A 21286-nucleotide genomic window follows, 5' to 3' on the forward strand; every position below is an offset into this window, starting at 1 on the left:
GAATAGCAGACAAGAAACGCATGAGGGTTCGAGTCCCATCCAGTGTTCAGCGTTTTCTGTATTGAAGCCCTGGCATCCATTTGTTTGCTGTTGTTGGAATTAAACTCAGAAGGGATTGAGGGGTTTGTCATGTTGTATTATGAACCCTAATGGTATTTTTATGAAAAGGTTGTACACTTTTTGTTTTATTAAACCCATTTTACCAGTCTCACATAGGCTCAAAGACGTTCCGTGTAAGGTATCCCAACACAAAAGCCCTTTGTCCTGTTGTATTATAGGTCATTTACACTTGACAGTTGGTGGTGGTGGAATTGTCTTTGTCATGGATGAAACTGATTGGCCGGATCAATGCCAGCAGCGTGCCACAGAAACTCCAGGTGAGCTCAGGTAAAACCCTAGGAAGGCAAACCTGTCTGTCAAGACACCCTCTGAATTATCAGCTACACCTGTAAGGGCCTCCAGTTTGTTAAAGAGGTGTGAGGAGACAAGGACAACCCCCCCTCCCCCTCCACCGTGTCCCTTTATGGGGGGTATCTCTTTCAGATGTTTTACAGGATTGGTGAGTATCATGTGTTCACACATCTTAATAAGGCCTTCAAGAAGCACAAGGTGCTGTTACACAAACATGGCACTACCCTGTAGGACACAAAGCCACTTTTTACAATGTACACTTGATCCATTTGGCACAAGAGTCACTAACATCGGCTGTCAACAGCAGATTCAATTTCTGTAGGGAGGAGGAGGGGGGGGGGGTCCTAAAACATCCATGAATACATTTGGGAACAGCATGGGGCACTCAAAGCATAGTGTGTGTGGATGGGAGTGTGTGCCTCTTGTAGTCTTGATGTAGAATAAAATGTAATCATGTAGTTATATTGATACTAATCCGTAGTGTAGCCCAACACACAAGATCATTATATTTTCACACTACTTTAGTCAAATGAGGCAATGCTCCAAGTTAAAGCTGACATAAAATATGTGGAAACACAATTGTTTTCATTTAAGAATTACATTTTCACATGTCCAAAAGAACATTAAATCAATTTAATGAGAGACGCACACGCAGCCAGAGTATCTAACTATGTCTTAAATGTCAAAGGTCATCTAGAAATAAGGATCTCGTGTGTGTTTCGGTATGGAATAATCACAAGCTGAATAATAAGACCGTTTCATCTCGACTGTCCAAACCCACGGAGGTCCCAGTGAATACCAAAACTGGCGAGATACCCCGTCCAAGGTTATGGTATTTGCTGCCAAAAATAGTTGACCGTGGTTCACATCCCAAGTGCACCACTTTGTACGTCGTTATCTTTGGACACTTTGAACATGTATTCACAAAGATGTGGCAAAATGGGGTCTCCCGGGGGCCCGAGAGAGCACAAACCAGTGTCCCGCAGCACGATTTGAAGAGTGTTCTTTGAACTTTAAAGATTCTCAATTTATCTTAAGCTGTCATCGCAGAGAGGTTTTACTGTTCTAGTTCAACGGATGAAGAAATAGAAGGAAAAGGTGGACCGCAAAGCCTCCAAACCTTGTACCTATTATTAGAAATCGCTGGTAAAAGTTCACATACAACAGTGATCTGAATTAGACGTGTCCCAGGAGTGTAGGGGATGTGGAGTTGATGTAGTGTCCTACTGGAGACCTGCAGGTAATCCTGCCTACAGGATCAGCCGATCCTCTCCCCCCTCCTGGATGACACGACCGATAGACGTCTGGCTCTGAGCTCTGATGAAGCACTGCTTCTTGCACTCCATCAGCTGCTCCAGGTCCAGCCACATCTTCATCTGCTCCATGTTGGCAGCGTGGTTCTCCCTCACCATCTTCTGCTTCTCACGTAACTTCTGGAGATCAGAAAGGAAAAGACTGTTTACCACGTTAAAAAACAACAAATGAAACCGGGTTTAACGTTCACAACGTTGTCTTCTGCTCCTGAAGGAATATATCCAGCATCTGGTTGGACATTTTTCAGACATGTTTTCTCACCTTTCCAAGTAATTCCTGCTCTGAAATGTTCTTCAAATACAAATCCCTGTGTAAAGAGAAGGAAACAAGTCAAACAAGCATTTAAATTTTCAGAATTCCGCTCCATTACTGTAGTCTTTAAATAAAGTTCTGGTTTATCTTGAATTTACAAGCTGTGGTGATGAGTTTCTTTTACGTTGACGTTTTTTTGGACTATTTTTACCTTGATTTGATTGGACAGCTTGAGACATGACAGGAGAGTGTTTTAAGACCTGGGAAATGAGTATGGACAGAATCCAACCCCGAATGATTGTGTCCTCAATAAATGGGGTGTTATCTAACTGTTTACTTCTCTTGGTGATGATTTGCATGGTGACGCATGAAAGGATAAAATGTGACAGCGGCTAATCTAATTGTTGTCATAAGAGCTTCCTGAGGTGAAAGGATTGTTCATTTCCTGAGGAGTGGGCTCAGCACCCTTACCTGAAGGTTTTCTTCCTCTCTAGTGGATCAGAGGAAACGTAGGCCTTCATCTCTTCCGTCGCCCGCTGTATTTGCATCTCAACGATCTGTAGAGGACGGAGATGAGGAGTTCATTCGCATGCTGGTTGTTTGGAGACGGGTCGCAAGAAAGACGCTTGAATATTCTGTCCACTCAGGGACAAGCCAGTGTTTTATACAGGTACAGCTGTTAGAATCACCGATCCAGACGGTTTTTGGTGGCTAACAGCTAAAACGTTTTCTGTTTCAAACCAATATCTTGCCTCTGACATGCAGTTGATGTAATGATATCGATTCTCCTCCTGTTCAGTCTCCTCTCGCAACGCTTTCACCTCCTACAAATAAAAAAATAACAGATTATAAGTAATACTGAAGAAGAAGAATCTGGATAAACAGACATTTATCTAAAATACCTGATTCAGCTTAGACCTGTTGCTCTCCAAACCAGCCGCACACCTTTCATATTGCTTCTTTTTCTCCTCATATTCGACGCTGAGATCCTGAAAACACAGATTAAAATAGTCAGTCACAGGAACAGAGCGACAAAAGGCTTGACTTTCATAAGAACAAGCCCTGCAGTCATGCTTTTGATGCAGTTTTACATCAACAAAATATCACAGATTGCATTCAGGCAGTTGAATTTACAGGATCTTACAAAAGTCTATTTATGTCTTCCTGTTGCAGCTTTTCGTTAGCAGACTCTCCCACTGAAGATGGAAGAGCGACCCTGGGAACACGTGTAGGAAAATGTAATCCTCTGCTTTAGCTCAGCGATGTGGGGGGCTTTCCCGTAGTGGACTTTATTTATGGACGATGTAAATTATTCTTAATGGACCTAGTCCACGATAACACATAAGTACAAGTTAACACTTACTGGCTTACAGGGACACAGTAAAGATTAAACAATTGTTGAAAATAGATTAATAGTTTATCTTGTTTTTACTCAATTACAGAAACTTTGGTACAATTTTTACATCATTAAGATTGAATATACATTTTTTTAAATAAATACAACTGAATGCAGTACGAAGACACAACAATTGATGTTCAAACTGACAGTTTTTTATGAATTAGATGATTGCATCAAGTTTAATAAAGTTGTTTCCCCACGTTTTCATCACCTTTTGTTTTCAAGCTCACAGTCCCAAATAGCTTCTTTTTTAAAAAATGACGCACTTTACTTTTTCAAAAGAACATCCTCTTCCTCATCTATGCTCAAGCTCCCAAACATTACTACTGCCCTCTTCTTAAACTAAAAGTATTACTGCATATCCCAAAGAATTACTATGATATTAGCTTCAGAAGCCAAGAATAACCAATGTGAGCATTGAGCGTTGAATGTGTCGCTAAACAGGACGTCTCAAAACAGGTGCTCCAGTGAAATGACCAAAGAACATCCAGGTCATGTCAGTGGAAACTGGGCCGACACGGTGTGAATATGATCAAATCGGGTTTTGTTTCTACGTGCAGCTCAGGGCTTTAAAGCTGATCCTCTTTTGCTTTTCTCTCTGTCTCCTCTTATTCATTAACTTTGCCAAAGCTGAGCAGAGACTGCTGCGGTTTTGTTTTTTTGTTTTTTTCATTTTCTCCTGTCAGGGGAGAAAGTTTTTCCCACCAGATGAATGGACCAGATTGTTGCTTCAGACATGTGTGTTAAAGGGAAACAACATCGACCTATGGTGGCCACTGCAGGACAGAACAAACAGCTGAAGACTTGAATCAAGAGGACTCTTGGTTCTGAAGAGTTCTGAAGCTGGGAGCTCTCACCTGACACCGCTGCCTCAGTGACCTCAGTTCTTTTATGATTGGTGCTAACGCCGACTTCTTCTCCACTATCATCGAGTTTAAGGCCTTCACCTGTAAAACAAACCAAAGGCACACGCTTAACTAAAATAAACAAATACATAAATAATAACACTGACCTTCATAAACCACAGTGTAACCAGGAAAAATAATATTTTATGCTGAGATTTGGAATTTTCTCCACTTCTAATGTCTGTTCAGATATCAAAAGGTCATGTGACAAAAGAGTTACAGACACGTCTCAGACACATATATATATATATCATACAGGCCTGTAAACACACACACACACACACACACACACACACACACACACACACGCACACACGGCTTGTTGGCATACAGATATGTGGAGCGCACCATGAGCAACTTGTAAGGGGGCGGTGCCTTGCTCAAGGGCACCGCGGCAGTGCTCAGGAGATGAAACTCCCACTGCCAGGCCACACTCCAAATGTTTTGGCCCACATGGGTCTCGAGCTGGCGACCCCCCAGCCCAAGACTTAGTTGACTGAGCTGCTGCCGCCCCAAAGGTCTGTCAGGAATGGGATCATCCAGATGACTCTGCCACGAGTAGTCAATATTTAAAACTTTGATTTGAATACAAATCCATGGTTTATTTTTTAATAGTTTTTACAAAAACCATTCCGTAACATTTCTGAAGGAATCTTGTCCACCAGGTTTTCCATGTTCATGCTGCTTGCATCAAACAACACAGTAAGAACACCCAGGGCCACAAGTACCCTGCCAGTCTCATTTCAGGAGACTATCATCAGCATGTTGTAGGTCCACCTCAACAGACCCACATCAGTAAGATGTGTTGTTGCAATAACAAGCTTAATCTAAGGGTATTTGGGTTCTCTTTGTATTGCAACTGTCTTTTAAAGCTGATTTTACCCTTTGCCCCCAGTCATATCAAGTTACCATTTCAGACATGTCATCCAGCGTGCGGCCTTTCTTCTCATCCAGCTCGCTTTTGATGGCCGACACCCTCTCCAGTTCCTCCTGAGTGGTGCTGTAGCCAGAGATGCCCTTCTCAGCCTCCACAGTTTGCTGGAAAAACACAACAGACATACAGAAACTTGTTCAAAGTCAGGATCATATAATTATATCAGAAGTTTACACGTTCTTAAAAATTATCCGTCAGTCAAAGGGAGTCATTTCAAACTTCTAGCTATATCAGTATCAATATTTATACTTGAACTGGACTCTTTTTGAAAGGGGCTTTAAACACACACAAACAAGGGAAAACTTTCTTCACACAACGAGGGAAACACAACGAGCACTGACGACCACACAAGTGATCAGCAGGAAAGCTTTGATCGCTTTAAAATATCCAAGCGTTGGGATGCAGACAGAGGAGGAGCAGCAGATGCAGTTGTCAGAAATAGTAGCTTAGCCTGCGTCAGACAGCCTATCAGCAGGTCAGACGCTGGAACCACACTGTACTGTGAAGCTATTTTGAGGAAGCTTCTGCCACTTCAGTGTTAATGCAAACTGTGTGAATGGGGAGATCATGTGAAAACAGCAAATATCGGATAGCAACAGGAGCGCAGACAGATAGGCTTGGTGGGGGTGGGGGGTACAGGATGAGTGCTATGAGGCACACAAAACATGTAACATGCATGTAACCAATGAAACGTCACTCAGTATCTAATCAACACCCAATGATGATGGAGAGTTTGGGGGTATGTTCCACCTAATCATTCTCTAAATCACCCATGTCCAAGCACCTTGTGTTGCTCGTACTGTAGCATCCCTGAGAACATCAGATGTAAATCCTGCTGCTTCCTCTGTTTAGCTGTTTATATATCTTATAGTCTGCTCGTGTTATAAGTCAAACCAGTGGTTACCAGTTTCTGTTGGATGGTCTCGTGTCTCTGCTTCAGAATTTCTTCTGTACGTTGCAGGACTCCGTATTCTGCTTTCAGCTCAGACATTTCCTGCCGTTTCTTCTGCCACACTGTTCTCTTGCTGCGTATTTTCACCACCAGACGTTTCAGCTTTGGAAGAACAAAGACAGAATTCAAAAGTCATCCTCAAATTGAAAAAAAAAAAAACTTTATAAGTCGGCTGAAAACAGTAAGTAGAGAATTCGGTTGAGTTTATTCGAACATCATCACAAAACTGTTTAACATTTCAAGGTTTTGATTGAGTGACACAGACTTAATAACTATCACACCTCTGTAATAAAAACACACAGGAAATATGATCTACTTAAAATTCCAAAGTTATATGGAGGAAAAGTCATTTCTAACATTGATAACAATCCATCAATCTCTTCTCCTTTCAAGGCAACCATTATTATACTTAGTGACTCCTGTCGTATATATTATAGGTCATCCATCGTTTGAACTGCTAACATAAAAATAATAGAGTAGCCTTGAAGTAGCTTGGTCTTATTAGGAGGGAAGGCATTCACCCCACCTGGGATGGTGCAGCCCTCTTGTCCAGAAACATAGCTAAAAGTTTATCCTTTAAATTCTGAAATGCCAGAGGGACCAGATAACATAGTTGCAGTCTTACACGCTTCTCTGAGTTTTCCTTATCCCAGTCCCCAATCACAGCTACTGTAACTCTAGTTTATGTAATGCATACCCCATAAAGACTGTGTCTGTCCCTCAATCCCCCAAAAATGAAACACTATCTAAATCTAGAAAAATTATCTCTAATTAACCACAGTAACTTAATTCACATTAAATGTGTTCCCAGACAATGTCAAGACAAGAAAATTAAATGTGGCTTTTTAAAAATGAGGTCTTTGTCATCCAAAGCTATTTCAGTTACTGACCTAATAACCGATCACAGCATTGATGTTTTCGGACTCATAGAAACCTGGCTACATAAGGATGAGTATGTTAGTTTTAACGAAGCCTCTCCAACCACCCATTTTAACACTCACATAGTGCGCGATAGTGGACGGGGAGGAGGGGTGGCAGCAATATACAACTCTAATTTAGTGATTAACCGTAAACCTGAGTCCAGCTACATCACTTTTGAGAGTCTTAGCATGAATGTGTTACATTTATTTGAGGAATGTGTTACATTTGTATCACCCTCCCATGGCTCTTTGCTCTGAGGATGCCAAGATTTTTGGTAACCCGTCAGGTCTTGAGTAGAACAGGAGGCAGAAGTTGTAGCTCTCTGGCTCCTGTACTCTGGAACAATCTCCCAGCCTCGGTCCGGGGGGCAGACACCCTTAGCTTATTTAAGAGCAGACTCAAAACCCTCTTTGATAAGGCCTACAACTAGAATCAACATAGATGCTGTTAAATAAACTGCAATAGACCTAGACTGCTGAGGGTATTTTCTCTGTCTGTCCCGTTAAAGGGAGTTACAACAATTACTTTCGGAGCCTGTTATCTCTATTACTTTGCTTTCAAAGCTCATTCTACATTGAAGCCTGACAATCCCACCCCCACTTCAACCGCTGGATTCTACACTTCAGATTGCAATTCCATCCAGGACTAATAACCAACCCACCTACCTACCTACCTACTTACCTACCTACCCTATCTGCCACTCTCCCTCTAGCTCTCTCTCTTTCCCTTTCCCTGTCCCAACCGGTCAAGGTGGATGACCACCCTCCAGAGTCTAGGTCCTGCCCGGAGTTTCTTCCTCAATGAAGGAGTTTTTCGCTGTCACTTATGCTTGCTCTGGAGGGTCCTGTTGGGTTTCTCTGTCTGTACAAATGCTTTGAATTGTCTGCTGATGTGATTAAGTGTAAAAGTAAAAGTTGATTGATTGGATTGATAAAGGAAACAATTGTAATGTTGATTTAGCAAAAGCGACATTCATACACCTGCTGCAAGAAAAAATATGAATGCTTCTTTGAGAAATGCAATGAAAGACATAAACACAGTTTATATTTGATGACATGGTGTCCAGCACAGCTGAGATGCTATGAAAGGCCACAGCAGAAGACAATGGGGTGAGCCAGGGGAGGGAGGGGATTAGCAGGCAGCAGTGACTGAGGGCCATGCCGTGATCTGAAACAGACACTCGATCCTTTCAGAGTCACAGCCAGCTATGCACAGTAAACAGCTTCATCTGGCAGAATAACTGCTTTAAGTGGACGTCCAGTCACTCAGCCATCCTGACTGCCTGTCTGTCGGGACACAATGAAACTCCTCCACAGTGAAGAGCAGCTATAAATGAACATGGACACAGGAGAACAGCCCCAGAAATCACACAATGTGATTCATGTCCTTTGGGGATCCATGAAGCTTGATGTGTGTATGTGAAGGACTGAGGGGTTGGGTGTGTGTGTGTGTGTGTGTGTGTGTGTGTGTGTGTGTGTGTGTGTGTGTGCACTAATGTGTGTGTACATTTATTCTTTGTGTATTTTGGGACATCAAGGACAGACATGACTGAGAGAGGAATTAACGCAGCAGAATAATACTGCATAGCGTTCCTGACAGTGTCTCCCCAAAACAACTGCTCTTAAACAAGCCAACAGTGGAGCTCTGACACTGCCGCCCTTCTCAGCCACACAGTACACTAACAACAACACACACCGGAATACAGTGAAGTCAATAGAAACAAGAATGGTGCAGTAACCTTTCCACACAATGCTTGTTCAGAACATACTGTGCTGTAGCTAGGGATCCTTGTCAAAATCAGACAATAGTTAAGATCACCACAACTTACTCCAGTTGGTGATGGTGTCCTCACTCCAGTGAGACTAAATTTAACCAGTGTGATGAAGCTACTTGATAAAGTGGTTTCATGTTACTTGCCATCCAATGATGAGCAGATGTAGTCATCCCTCTCACAGAGACCCCGCAGTTGGCGGGTGGTATGTGATGACATATAACCAGCAGAAATGGAAAATACCTCTGATAAAGTGATCATCTTCACCATGGCTGATAGCCAAACGCTGCAGAGTAGACTGATAAACTGTGTTTGACAAAACACCTTCTAGAAGTTCATTCATGTATCGTCTCAAGAACTCTCTATTTATGGCCTTTAAGACTGCGCAATAAGATAATTTCTATTTTTTACCCAAGTTAAGAAAATCTACTGTTTCACATTATACTCTCACATTTGGGATGCTGTGTCGCACATCACACTCCTTAAAGTAATATTATGGCAGCAGCACAAAATGAGTCAGAAAGCTGCTCTTAGCGAGGTCGACCCATTAACGTCATCCGAGGAGACGGAACGTGAAAAATGAAGCGACTGCGGTGCCATGTCTCCAGTTTTCTATAAACACATTTCAGACGATGTTTGTAGACGAGCTTCTAATCAAACCTGGTTGTTTTGTCTTCTGGCACGACGCTGGTTTTTCATGGTTTCATACGCGGCTACATTTTTAACAGAACGCCTCGAAACCCCAACTGGTGGTGTGAGAACCAAATCACAGGGGAAATATGTGAAGAGCACGTTGTGTTTGTTTGGCAAACTTAAACATCCTTCTGACAAAGAAAGTCAAAAGAACACAGAAAAAAAGAAAGAGAGAGCAAGCTGGTGTGTGAGGAGAGAAGCAGCCAGACCAAAACAGTTTGTGTTTCTGCCACAGCTACACTAAACACTGCAGAACAACCAGTTGCTTTGTTTGAAAAAAATATTTTATTGGCTCAAAGTAATGCAACAAAAAAAGCACTGATGCTAAAAATTATGTATCTACAAACACTCAGGCGAAAGATGATCCGACACATGCAGGTCAGAGGTCAGGGCCAGCATTTCCGCCACTTCTCTGGAACAGAACACACAGGCTCCATCCACTGGGACCAACAGCCCCAAAGGACAAACACGACTTCTTTCTTTTCTTTTTTTTTTTTTTTTTTTTGCCTCAGCGCAGAGCCCGGCTCTTAACGCTCGGATATCAATGTGCGTCAAACCCAAGGCTATAAAAATACTCATCCACACAGTGCGTGCTGTCACTGCAAACCCCCCATCTATCAGCATCCCTCTGCTAATACAGAGCTGTTTATAGTTGACTCCTCAACTGCAAGTGCAACAAGAACCAATGCAGTCAGAGACTGCAACATCCCGCGACACCCCCGAATTCAAGTTTACCCTGACCTACTTGCATAGGTTAAAGATCAAAGCTAGTGCTCTGACCTACTTTCATAGATCAAAGCACTAGCTTTGATCTACGGTCTTACTCACACTGCCCTTCTCCCTCGTCTTTCTATCTTATCCGGTTCCTGAGTGTACAACAGTTTAAATTTGACCTTGACCTAGTTCTGTCAAGGTCATCATCTCATTTTCATCCCTTTTGCTGCCCGAGTAATGTGCTTTTTGTTTCATCTTTCTATCTGCAACGATTGTGAAGATATTTGATGGACTAACGGATGGATGGACGGACTAACAGACTAAAACACAAACGCTGACAATTACAATACATCCCTGCTTTGAAGCGGGATGTAAAAATGTATGCGCAGGCAGAAGTAGGTTGCTGGAGGCAGTGTGATTTTTGTGCAACAAGTTTTTCCTCCCTGTCATTAGTTCAGTTCCTTTCATCTACTTGTCAGCAGAGAAGAACATGTGTCTTAAAGGGGAGTACATTCTCATCACGAGATATAAATATAGACGACATTTTTATTCCCCCAGGTCAGCTGAATCTATCGAGCTGAGTTGAATTAGCGGACTGATCGCAGCAAAGATTAAGAAAAAGACAAACTCTCAGCCGGTTTGGCCTTACAGTACCTTGTTCTGGATATTCTCTGATGCGTTCTATTTATGGTTCTTCATGGGAATGTGGGGGAGAGTAAGGAAAAGGGATAAGTAACATAAGACAGTGAGCCCCGTCGTTTTGGATAAGAACAGAAATGACTTCTTGTATTTCCTGCTGTTTGTTCGTCTACAGTGGATAGGTGGATGGAGCTGGACGTTCTGCAGGTGATGTGACTCATCCACCTCAAACAGAAGGTAACCATACAGATATAATATTCATCAGACTGTCTTCTACTGGGGCCTGTGCTTAACTATAGACAGGCGGTTTAACTGGACATCTGGTGCATCCAGACAATAAGATCAACACAGCTTCAGTGAAATTCAGACATGGCTGATGGAGACTGGGTAACATTGTGACGACATGAGGCACTTTGACAGGTTTACCTCATCACCCCGGACGACCTCTTCTCCATCTGACCCTTTTGGCTGACTGCTCCTCTGTCTCAACTCTCTCTCTGCCGCGGCCAGCTCTTCCCTGGCTTCTTGAAGCTCCTCTGCCTTTGACTCCTTCTTTCGAACGATGATGGACGCCTGCAAGAGTTACATTACAGCGGATAAACAAACATGACAACAGTGTTTGCTGGGCAACTGGAAAGAAAGCTCACTATTCGAAAAAAGTCTTGAGGAATACGCAACCACAAAACAGATTGAAGCAGTGCGAGTACCGCTTTGATCAAATAACTACTGGATCTACAGCGAGTGCTGGTGTTGGGATGGAGGAGGGAATTATTCTGTGGTGTTGTGACAACAATAAAAAAGATAAGGTTGCACTAGAAAAGATTTTACACCTGGTAGAAGACGGAATTACATCATAAGTAGTCAGAATAACAACGGTGTCTATATTGGATAACAATTACTTTGTGCAGTGAACACCAACTTCATGTCAATAAGTTAAAGGAAGAAGTCTTTCTGATGATGTCACACCAGTTCAGTGATCAACACGCTGCTGGTAAGATGTAAGGATGGATGATCAATCAATCAATCCATTAATCAATCAATCAGCTTTCATTTATATAGCGTTTAATCACATCGTCAGACATTTCAAAGCACTTTAACAGACAGAAAACCTGACAAGACAAAACAAACTCGATGGAGTTAACACCTGCTGTCTGTAAAGAGTCAGCTTGTCATCCATGGGATCGTTTCTCATCATCTTCTTCTCAATCAGTTGATTTATCTGGAAATCAGCTTCTTTTATCTGTCGATGGGACAATCACAGAGGACGTTAGAGTTCAACAGTGGATGCAGGTGAACAGACTGAACTCAGATCCTGATTCTGACCTTATCTCTAAGCTCCTGGAGGTCGTCCTGGCCCAATGCAGGCTCTGAGGCTACTTTCTGCAGGTACTGCACTGTACGCCCCATTCCCTCCAGCTCTTTAGGAAGTTTCTCAGAGACCATGTATGAATTGATCTTCATCTCCTCTTCAAGCCTCTTCATCAAGCCTGACAGAGACAGAGCGTTTTATTAAGTTGTTCAACACCCCATGAGGTTGTCCAGACATATGACTACATAGGATAAGCTACTTGTATGTCCAAATCCATTCTGCATTTAAAAACAAGTAATATTAATGAAAATGTTCTGATAGTGAAAACTGTACTACAAAATACCATTGTTGAAAGGCAGCTGCTTATATCAAAGTCAAAGTCAACTTTATTGTCAAATGTACCATATATGCACAACATACGTACATCACAGATGAAATTACAGTCCTCTCAGACCCGCAGGCAGTAAAAAACACACAAAAGAACCACTCTAGCGGGTAGAGAGAGGAGCCGCTGCGTGTGCACGCGCCACCGTCCTATCCTATCCCAAAATGGTTTGTCGCAGTGAAACCTGAACCCTGAACACCTCGGCCAGGAACTGAATGTTGGATCTACATGAGGGTGATGATGATGATGATGATGATTAGCGGGGTCAGCGCTTCGTCCACATCATCAGACATTTCAAAGCGCTTTAACAGACAGAGAAACCCAATAATGTGCCAAAGTACTTTTTTGACTCATTACTACACATCCAGCTGTGCCCTGCAGAGGCAACATCAGGATGCAGGTACTCACTCTCTGGATTGGCGTTCGCTGCGGCCTGTCGCAAATCCTTCAGCTGCTGCTGCAACCTCTGCAATCTCTGCTCTGCCTGGAACAGCTGAACACAGAAAAAAAATCACTGATACAGGTGTTTAGGGAAGGCTCATCTTTAGTGCCATCGATTTGATGGCAGTAGCTCAGTCCACTAAGTCATGGGCTGGAGACCGGAGGGTGGTCAGTTCACGACTCACAGTGGACCAAAAATTTGGAGTGTGAACTAGTATGTGTGAACTACTGTATATAAAAGAGTGAAAAAATAATTTCCCTACGGGGATTATTAAAGTATTCCTCTTCTAAAAAGCTGTTTAACATTACAACACTGACCTGTGACAGCAGATACAGCGGTAAAACAGAAAATGGATGGATGGATGGATGGATACTCATACATACATACATACAAAAGTGAACAAATATGATGGTGAATGTGAAGCACATACTTGGTTCTTCTGTTCTTGCTTCTGCTGAGTCAGTGACTCCTGTCTCTCTTTCTCCACTCGCAGTCTTCTGGCCTGTTCCAGCATCCGGAGATGGTTGGGTACCGACTCCACCTAGAGGATTGACAAGCTAACATGACAATCATGGTTTCTAAGCTTTCTTTAACAGTCAGCAGAAATAACCAAGCAATTGTAAGAGTCAGGTTTCACCTTTTGGCAGAGCCTGCAAGTCAGACCCATTAAATCAACACCTGATTACGTGACAGCCGTGTAAAGACAGCAGTGAAGACGGCCAGGTCTATTCAAGAAGCTGATAATGTAGAGTAATGTATGTCTGGGCTCATGTTTTCATTCCTCAGTGAATCCTAGAGCCTGCTGAGAATCACCAGAGGACATCAGCAATGTTTAACAGGCTTACCCTCTTCTTCAGCCTCTCCACACGTTTGATGAGCTGGTCTTTCTCATCCTCCATTGCACTAATGTCCTGTTATTGAAGAAAAAAGGGTCCATTAAATGATATATTCTATTATTGCATGATATAATATTACGTGAATTCTATCAGCTGGGCTGTATATGCAGAATAAGAAACGGCTGATTGATCATTTTGGACTGTAAAGGTGATTACTATCTTTGAAGTAAATTGTGGGGTGTGTATTACAAATTGTTTTAACAAAATACATTAACCTGTAATTCCAGCATGACTGTAGTAGTTATGGAAAATTCATGCGATGGACCAGTCAAATCTTTTCATGTTTTAAAGTGATCATCAATCAAGGAGATCAATCTGAAAAAAATGCCACCATCAGTGGATTGCATCCCGTAAGCTTCACAACCACCCTAGATATCTTTTGGTTCCATCTACTGTAATTTTATGTGATGTAGAAAAGGTGAATGGACAGACTTCACATGCATGGTTCACACAGTAAGGGCTTTATGACCTAAGAAGGAGTCTGATGAGAGCTACGTCACATGACCTGGCCTCCCCGTTCACCTGACCTAAATCCAATCCAGACGGTTTGGGACTAATTACAGCAAAGAATCTAAAATATTGAATGTGTTTTGAATTATTTAACATATTTTAGTTTCCTACATAATTCTATATGTATTTATTCATAGTTTTAAGTGTGACTCGACAAGGTAAATACATTAGTAACGAAAATCAAGAAAACCTTCAAATGAACAGGACATTTTACAAATGAGAACCAAAATTGTTATGAGTTTTACACTGAGCAAAGCGCTGCTATCTTCTTACAGTGATGGTGAGTCAGAGTGTATTTTACCCTTCTGATTTCTGCTGTGGAGAAGCCTGAAGTCCTCAGCTGCTCACACTGCTTGTGATATGTCTTGAAACTTTCCACCAGGTCTTCATACTGTGAATTAACAGCAATAATGCATTGCCACTTTTACTTTTTAATGTTTAAAAAAATAAATAAATTACAACGACATTTGTAATATATGGCCAACCTGGTTATAAGTGTCAGTGATAACATCATCTTGCAGAAATTCTGCAGGAACCTCCAGTTTGACTAGAAACCGAGCCAAATAAGCCCTTTTCTTTAATTCTGGTATCCTCTGCAGCAGCCAGTGGAGGACGGGATGAACCACAGGCTTGCTGCCGGTCACCAAACCTTGTCTAAAACTGCTCCTGAATAACAGATGGGGGATGTGATGAAAAGATGTCTTCAACTAGATATTAAAAATGTGAATACCACAAGTTCCCATTTTATGTGAGTACTTACACATCAGAGAGGCTGCCCAGAGATTTGTACTTCAGCATCCTCAGCAAGGCACACATTCTCTTTATGGTTTGTTCAGGCATTTCTTCACGGATGTCAATGGCTTGCTGAAGACAAAAGCACCATTAATCCATGTTTCCTAGCTCAGATCCATTCATGAATGCCACACTGGCTGACACTTTGACACTTTGCACAGTTTTGTACTGAAACAGCTGCATTAAATAAAGTATGTGCAGTGAATGAATGAACAGTGTCTCACCTTTGGGTCTATTTCAGCTAAAACATCATTTAAAATCTGCAGCAGCTGCATCGGTTCCAGGGAGTCAAACGTGATGAGGTTGAAGTTTTTCTTGAAAGGGTCTTTGTTGAGCTCCTCGACGATGAATTTCAGCTGTTCGCTCATTGTAAACAAGAGGTGAAACCTGTGGGTCGGTTGGGAATCCTGATGTCTGAGGTTTGGGTTAGCCGTAAGCTAAGCTGTCTACCGACACAGCTAGCACCGCCGCCGACTACGATGCGGAGAAATCTCGGATAAACTTTACCTGACTTGCTGGTTACGGTAGAAAATAGTTATTTCAATCTATATTTGTAGACGTTCCTGATAGATGTCTTGTGTCGGCGTGTTTATTCTTTAAATTTCCAGCTGAAGAATAGAAATGTTGCGGAGGTTGTGTCAGTACACAAAGCGAATTTCCAAACCTTACTATGGTGATTCCAGAATCCGCCCTATGACGTCACTTGACATCATGACCTATCACCAATCATCAACCCTCGTGTCAGAACCAACCAACTCAACCAATAGATTCTAACCAATCAGTGGTAGAGTAGGGCGGGTCAAACCTTCACCATAGTAGGAATGAAGTTTGGCCAACAGATCCATGGAAACCGTGAGAGTCTAGCGCTGGTTGCTAACAGGAACCGGAACCGGAAGTAGCTTCAACAGTTTAATTTTGTTGCGCCAAATGTTATTTATTTATTTTGTGCAGCAGTAGCTTAGTCCACTAAGTCCTGGACTGAGGACCGGACGGTCGACGGTTCAAGATCTGTGTTGGGCATAAAGTGTCTGAGTGTGAACTGACAATGGGAGGTGTCAGTTCATCTCCCGAGCACTGCCGAGGCGCCCTTGAGCAAGGCGCTGTCCCCTTTATAAGATGCTCATTGGAGGCCCAGCATGAAGGAGCTGCCTGCCGCTTTACCTTCCCCCAACCTGCATGCCTGCAGGCCCCTTGTGTGTGTGCTACTCACCTGTACCCACTATATACAGTATATGCATGCAACTAAAAATCAGTGTTTGTAGCGTGGACTAATAACTCCCCTACAGAGATCAATACAGTTAATAAAATAAAAAAAAAATTGAATTTATTTTTTAAAAAACACAAGCTCTTTTACGCTGATTGAAAGGACCACTATCTAATACATTTTAAGTTCGTGCAATCTCCGTGGTGGAGAAGTAATCATAATCTCAAGGGAATTCTAAAATTATGGAGGGAAAAAAAATCCAGTTTTTAACCACTATATGTAATGTAGATTAGAATATTATTTGGCCATCCAAAGGCAAATTTCTACCTTCACATAGTTGAACTAAGGATGAACATTAATAAGAGTCACTGAATTTCTAGTTAATCAATTTTTTACTGTGGAGAAGCCACAGTGTTAGCTGCTTGCACTGCTAAAAGTAGTTTTGGTCGGAACAGGAGACACGTTAGGTTCTTACCCCCATGGAACCGAAGTAACGTCCACACGGGGGCGCTGTTGTACCGATTAATTTAAGATTACATTTCAGCACTTTGTTCATGTGTATGGATGTAAGTGCATGCAGGGACAAAAAATCCTGTTGACAAGACTCAAAACAGTATATGTATCATATTAAGAAATGACCCACATGTTCACACAATTTTTTTTAAATTCCTTTTTGTAACAAATACAGTATTGTATTTTTCTGCATATTACTGTACTGTCGCCCCTCTGGGGTTGTGATTGACAGGTCAACTTCCGGCGGAAGCCGTGAGGCGTCGCGAGCTGGTTGCTACCAGGAGGAGAAAGTAGTCCTAAAGATTTTTTGGGGGGTTAAAAATGCGCAAATTTCAGCAACACCTGCCCACTAAAATAATATGAACAGATACAACATTGTTTGTTGACCATGGCTAAATGTCAAATATGAGGATAAAAAGAGTTCACGGTCTTTGATATCTACATATTAAGTTGTATTTAAAAATATACCAAGGCCAATGACACAACAGCAGTCAACTGGGTTGAACGTGGTTCCCGGTTCCACGAGGAGACGCGTCCCGCTGCACCTGAACGCAGCCCTGCCTCCAGGTGAACTTTTGAACCGTCAGATGGCGATGTTTTCACAAGGCACGGCTCCGGTTGCAACACATGAACTTTGGATTAACCAGTGTTCAGAAAACCTGGAAGGACAAGTGTGTAGTTGGTGTAACTCAGAGATTTATCGAGAGCTACTGCTGGACGTGGGAAGTAGCAAACAAACAGGATTTATTTTTGTAAAATAAAAACCACGGGTGAGTTTTTAAAAAAAAAAAAAAACATCAAATATACAAGTGTACTGAATGTGCGGGATTTCGTTTTTTCTTCTTCCACCTGAACTCCGGCAGCTCAAGACATCTTCCTGTGTAAAACCCTCATGTTCGCCACAGAGACCAGTTCGTCTGTTTTTTTTTATTTTTTTTAACCTTTTTTTTGTTGAATTTCTTTTTCCTATAATCAGATCTCTGGCTGCATCAAAAAGAACAATCTCACAAATTATCACTCTTTTTTTTTTAATCTATTTGGATTGTAAACCCGGATTGAAGCCCCTCCTCCACCCACTGACGGACAACCACAACATCAGAGCTGCGAGTCAGTCTGTCGCTGAACACGATCGAAGACAGTGGATCTTCAGAGGAAAGACTGTCTAAAGAAGAAGAACAAGAACAAACTTACATTTCATGGACTATGTCAAAAGGAATAAAGAGCGTGGAGCAGTGATCTTTCCTCTGAAGCAATTTATTCTTGTGTTTGTGAGTAAAGATTCCACTCTGACAGGTTTTCTTCCCTGTAAAGTGAATCCTTCCACACTCTGGAGAACACTTCCTTTATCTACAACAGCATTATGGATGTTTTCTGTTGTGAGCATTCCGGTCCTTTTCTTGCTCTAGAAACTTGTGTTGTTAGTTGATTGATTAGTTTATGTCTGAGCAGTAACAATGGTTGAACCAGTAGGGTTTGCGGAGGCATGGAAAGCTCAGTTTCCTGAGTCTGATCCTCCCTGCATGGACCTGAACTCAATGGGGGACATTGAACAGGAACTGGACAAGTGCAAGACATCTATCAGGCACATGGAGAAGGAAGTAAACAAGGAGCGTTTTCGCATGATCTACCTGCAGACTCTGCTAGCAAAAGAGAGGAAGTCTTATGATGGGCAGCGATGGGGATTTAAAAGGATGCCTCAACTGAATGATGGAGACCTGCCCAGTGGCCCAGACCCCCAGAGGGCCCACACAGATGAGGCACCAGTTGACGAGCAGCACTTCAGAGGGTCTGTAAAGACCCCCAAATGTGAACCACATCTTGAAGGAGTAGTGAACGGTGCATCCCCAGGTAAGCAGAAGACCGGTGTGTCACCTGTCCAGCAGTCAGAGATTCCTGATATCCCAGTGGGCACGGGCTCAGTGGCAGCTCTGAGATCCAACTTTGAGCGCATCAGGAGAGCCAATTCTCACACGGCTGGAGATAGCAAAGGATTGTCAGTGATGAGCGGCCAGGACAAACCTTTCTATGTGAACATGGAGTTCCACCATGAGCGAGGGCTGGTCAAAGTCAATGACAGGGAGGTCTCGGACAAGATCAGTACCCTGGGCTGTCAGGCCATGCAGATGGAGCGTAAGAGGTCTCTGCATTCCCTCCCAGGGAACCTGTCAGCTGCCACGGGGGACATCAAGGCTTTTCAGAGGGGCAGGTCCACTGAGGGGAACTGCAGCTACAATGGTTTACATGAAGAAGGCGAAGCCAACCCACACTTCCTGAAAGACAATGTGAGCCGTTCCACTGGGGGAAGGTCTGAGCAGCAGCCTGCAGAGTGTCAGCCATACACCAGTGTGTATGTGGGGGGAATGATGGCTGACGGGGATACTCGAGTTATCCACATTCGGGACCACAGTGTAGAGGAGGACGACACACATCTCACCTGGCCAAGACGCTCCTACTCTCCTGGGAGCTTTGACGACGCAGGAGGATATACACCAGACTGTAGCTCCAACGAGAACTTGACTTCCAGTGAGGAGGACTTCTCCTCAGGCCAGTCTAGCCATGTGTCTCCCAGCCCCACTACCTACCAGATGTACAGGGAGAAAAGCCGTTCACCTTCCCAGCACTCTTTTGACAGCAGCAGCCCACCCACACCCCTGTCTCAGAAACGTCTGAAACAGCACCCGACTTTGTCTGAGGTCTCTAACATTGGGGCCCGTAAAACGGGCCAGACCTGGCCAAGTGATGGGAACTCCACCACATCAAGCAGGACCTCTCATGACAACAGCTTTCAAGGAGATCTGGGTAGGCTCTCAATACACACTACACTACAGAAAAGAAACAGGAACATAATCTAATGGGTAGAGATGACAAAGTACAAAGTGTAAATAGCATTCTGTTATTACTCTCTGAAAGGTTTCTGTACTTGCTTTAGATGGCCTTCATTCGGAATATGAATATTACATTTTCAGTCTCTTAAGTTTAATAAAATGTGCTAATATTTCAGTTCCATGTTTTAAATCTGAAATCTGAAAATGTTTTTTGGGGCCAGATTTATGATCCACATTTTAAAAACATGTTTCTTGCTGTTCTTTTCTTGCATTTGTCCAGTTTTTTTTTAAGTAGAACTGAGCCATTAGGATTATTATGACCCACCAAAAAGCAGCTAGGTTTTGTGGAATTCACATTCTCATCCTGTTAATTAGAATGTCACCTCCTTGGAGCCTTCATATGTATTAAACCATTACAGCTAGTGCCTGTAAAAAGTAATGTACAAGAAAGAGTTGTGATTGACAAGATAGGCCTTACATGCTGATTCTTAACTGAAAGCCAGCAGTATTCCAGTTACGTGGGGAGTATTTTCTTTAGCTTTTGTAATCATGCCGGTCCTCTCTTGTTTGGCCCCTTCTGCTCTTTGACCACTGAGTGCTGCAGCGTTCTTATAGAGATGCTCTGACTGTGACAGCGGCTGCCCCCAGGCTTCCTAGTTGCCCGTCCATGTACACCCTGAGTGTTTTCGTGTCAGCACACATCAGGGTTGTTGTCCTTTTGTCGAGTAATTAACTTAAAGGGGTTCGTCTAGCGTGATAAATTTAGGGAGGTCTTTGTTAGGGGAGGTGGGTATGAAAAAGCCTTGACCACTTGCTCAAAGAAGAGAATCGAGTGTTATAAAGTATGACATGTGGCTTCCAATCAATGCGTCTGCTATCAACGTTTCCTGTTGTTATGTGTGAACACAATAGGAGAATCACTCATTGAGAAAAGGCATTGACATGGTAACAATACAACAATGTTAAGTGAGGTAAGGAAAGTGGTCTGGGCAACTTGGTTGTGCCAAGGACAGAAGAAGAGGTGGGAGAGTGTTCCCCTGCATGAACATTTGTCATTGGTGCAACACAAGGACACATATTGTTGAGAGCCAAAAGAGGGATTGGGGTTACAGCTGTAAAATTGTCTGCTGCTACCTCCTAAAAGTGTTATCCGCTGTTGGTCAGATTAAGCAGAACACTGTTGTTGTATAAAGTGATCCAGTCCAAAGCTTTATGACCCAACACGTGACAAACAAGCAGAGTCTGTGGTATATTCAGCATGAAGTGTAAGCTAGCACACTGCTCACATGGCTGACAGGTTCAAATCCATTTGACCCGAGTCATTCTGCTGTGCTCTTTGTCTCTACTGCTATACAACGCTGTCCAGTGTGTTTTTACACTCATGGCTCTTCCTTTTATTGTGCTTCAGGAAAATTAATCGCAGATGTAGAGCAGAAAATGTCTCCAAATAATTGGTAGATTTTTGACAGATGCTTGAAATACACCTGTTATAAAATTTTTATTCC

General features: G+C 42.7%; 2 protein-coding genes across 2 annotated transcripts in view; one reads left to right on the forward strand and one right to left on the reverse strand.

Annotated features, from left to right (window-relative positions):
- Positions 1-151: 151 nt before the first annotated feature.
- Positions 152-15872, reverse strand: ift81 (intraflagellar transport 81 homolog). The gene is made up of 18 exons (XM_068309885.1): positions 15464-15872; positions 15208-15311; positions 14933-15113; positions 14749-14838; positions 13887-13952; positions 13472-13582; positions 13008-13092; positions 12229-12392; positions 12050-12145; positions 11332-11478; positions 6120-6269; positions 5191-5319; positions 4234-4323; positions 2880-2966; positions 2730-2801; positions 2449-2534; positions 1987-2032; positions 152-1844 (listed from the first exon to the last, which is right to left on the reverse strand). Exons 1-18 carry the CDS (start codon positions 15605-15607, stop codon positions 1662-1664), a joined length of 2031 nt encoding a protein of 676 aa, XP_068165986.1. The 5' UTR covers positions 15608-15872; the 3' UTR covers positions 152-1661.
- Positions 15873-17970: 2098 nt separating this feature from the next.
- si:dkey-91m11.5 (PH_BCR_vertebrate and RhoGAP_Bcr domain-containing protein) overlaps positions 17971-21286 on the forward strand; it is a 30103-nt gene continuing 26787 nt past the window's right edge. Inside the window, exon 1 of the mRNA XM_068309884.1 lies at positions 17971-19755. Within this exon, the coding sequence (XP_068165985.1) occupies positions 18411-19755 (1345 nt within the window). The 5' untranslated portion in view covers positions 17971-18410. The remainder of the gene's footprint in view (positions 19756-21286) is intronic.

This window comes from Antennarius striatus, chromosome 3 (genome assembly GCF_040054535.1).
Source record: "Antennarius striatus isolate MH-2024 chromosome 3, ASM4005453v1, whole genome shotgun sequence".
Lineage (NCBI taxonomy): Eukaryota > Metazoa > Chordata > Actinopteri > Lophiiformes > Antennariidae > Antennarius > Antennarius striatus.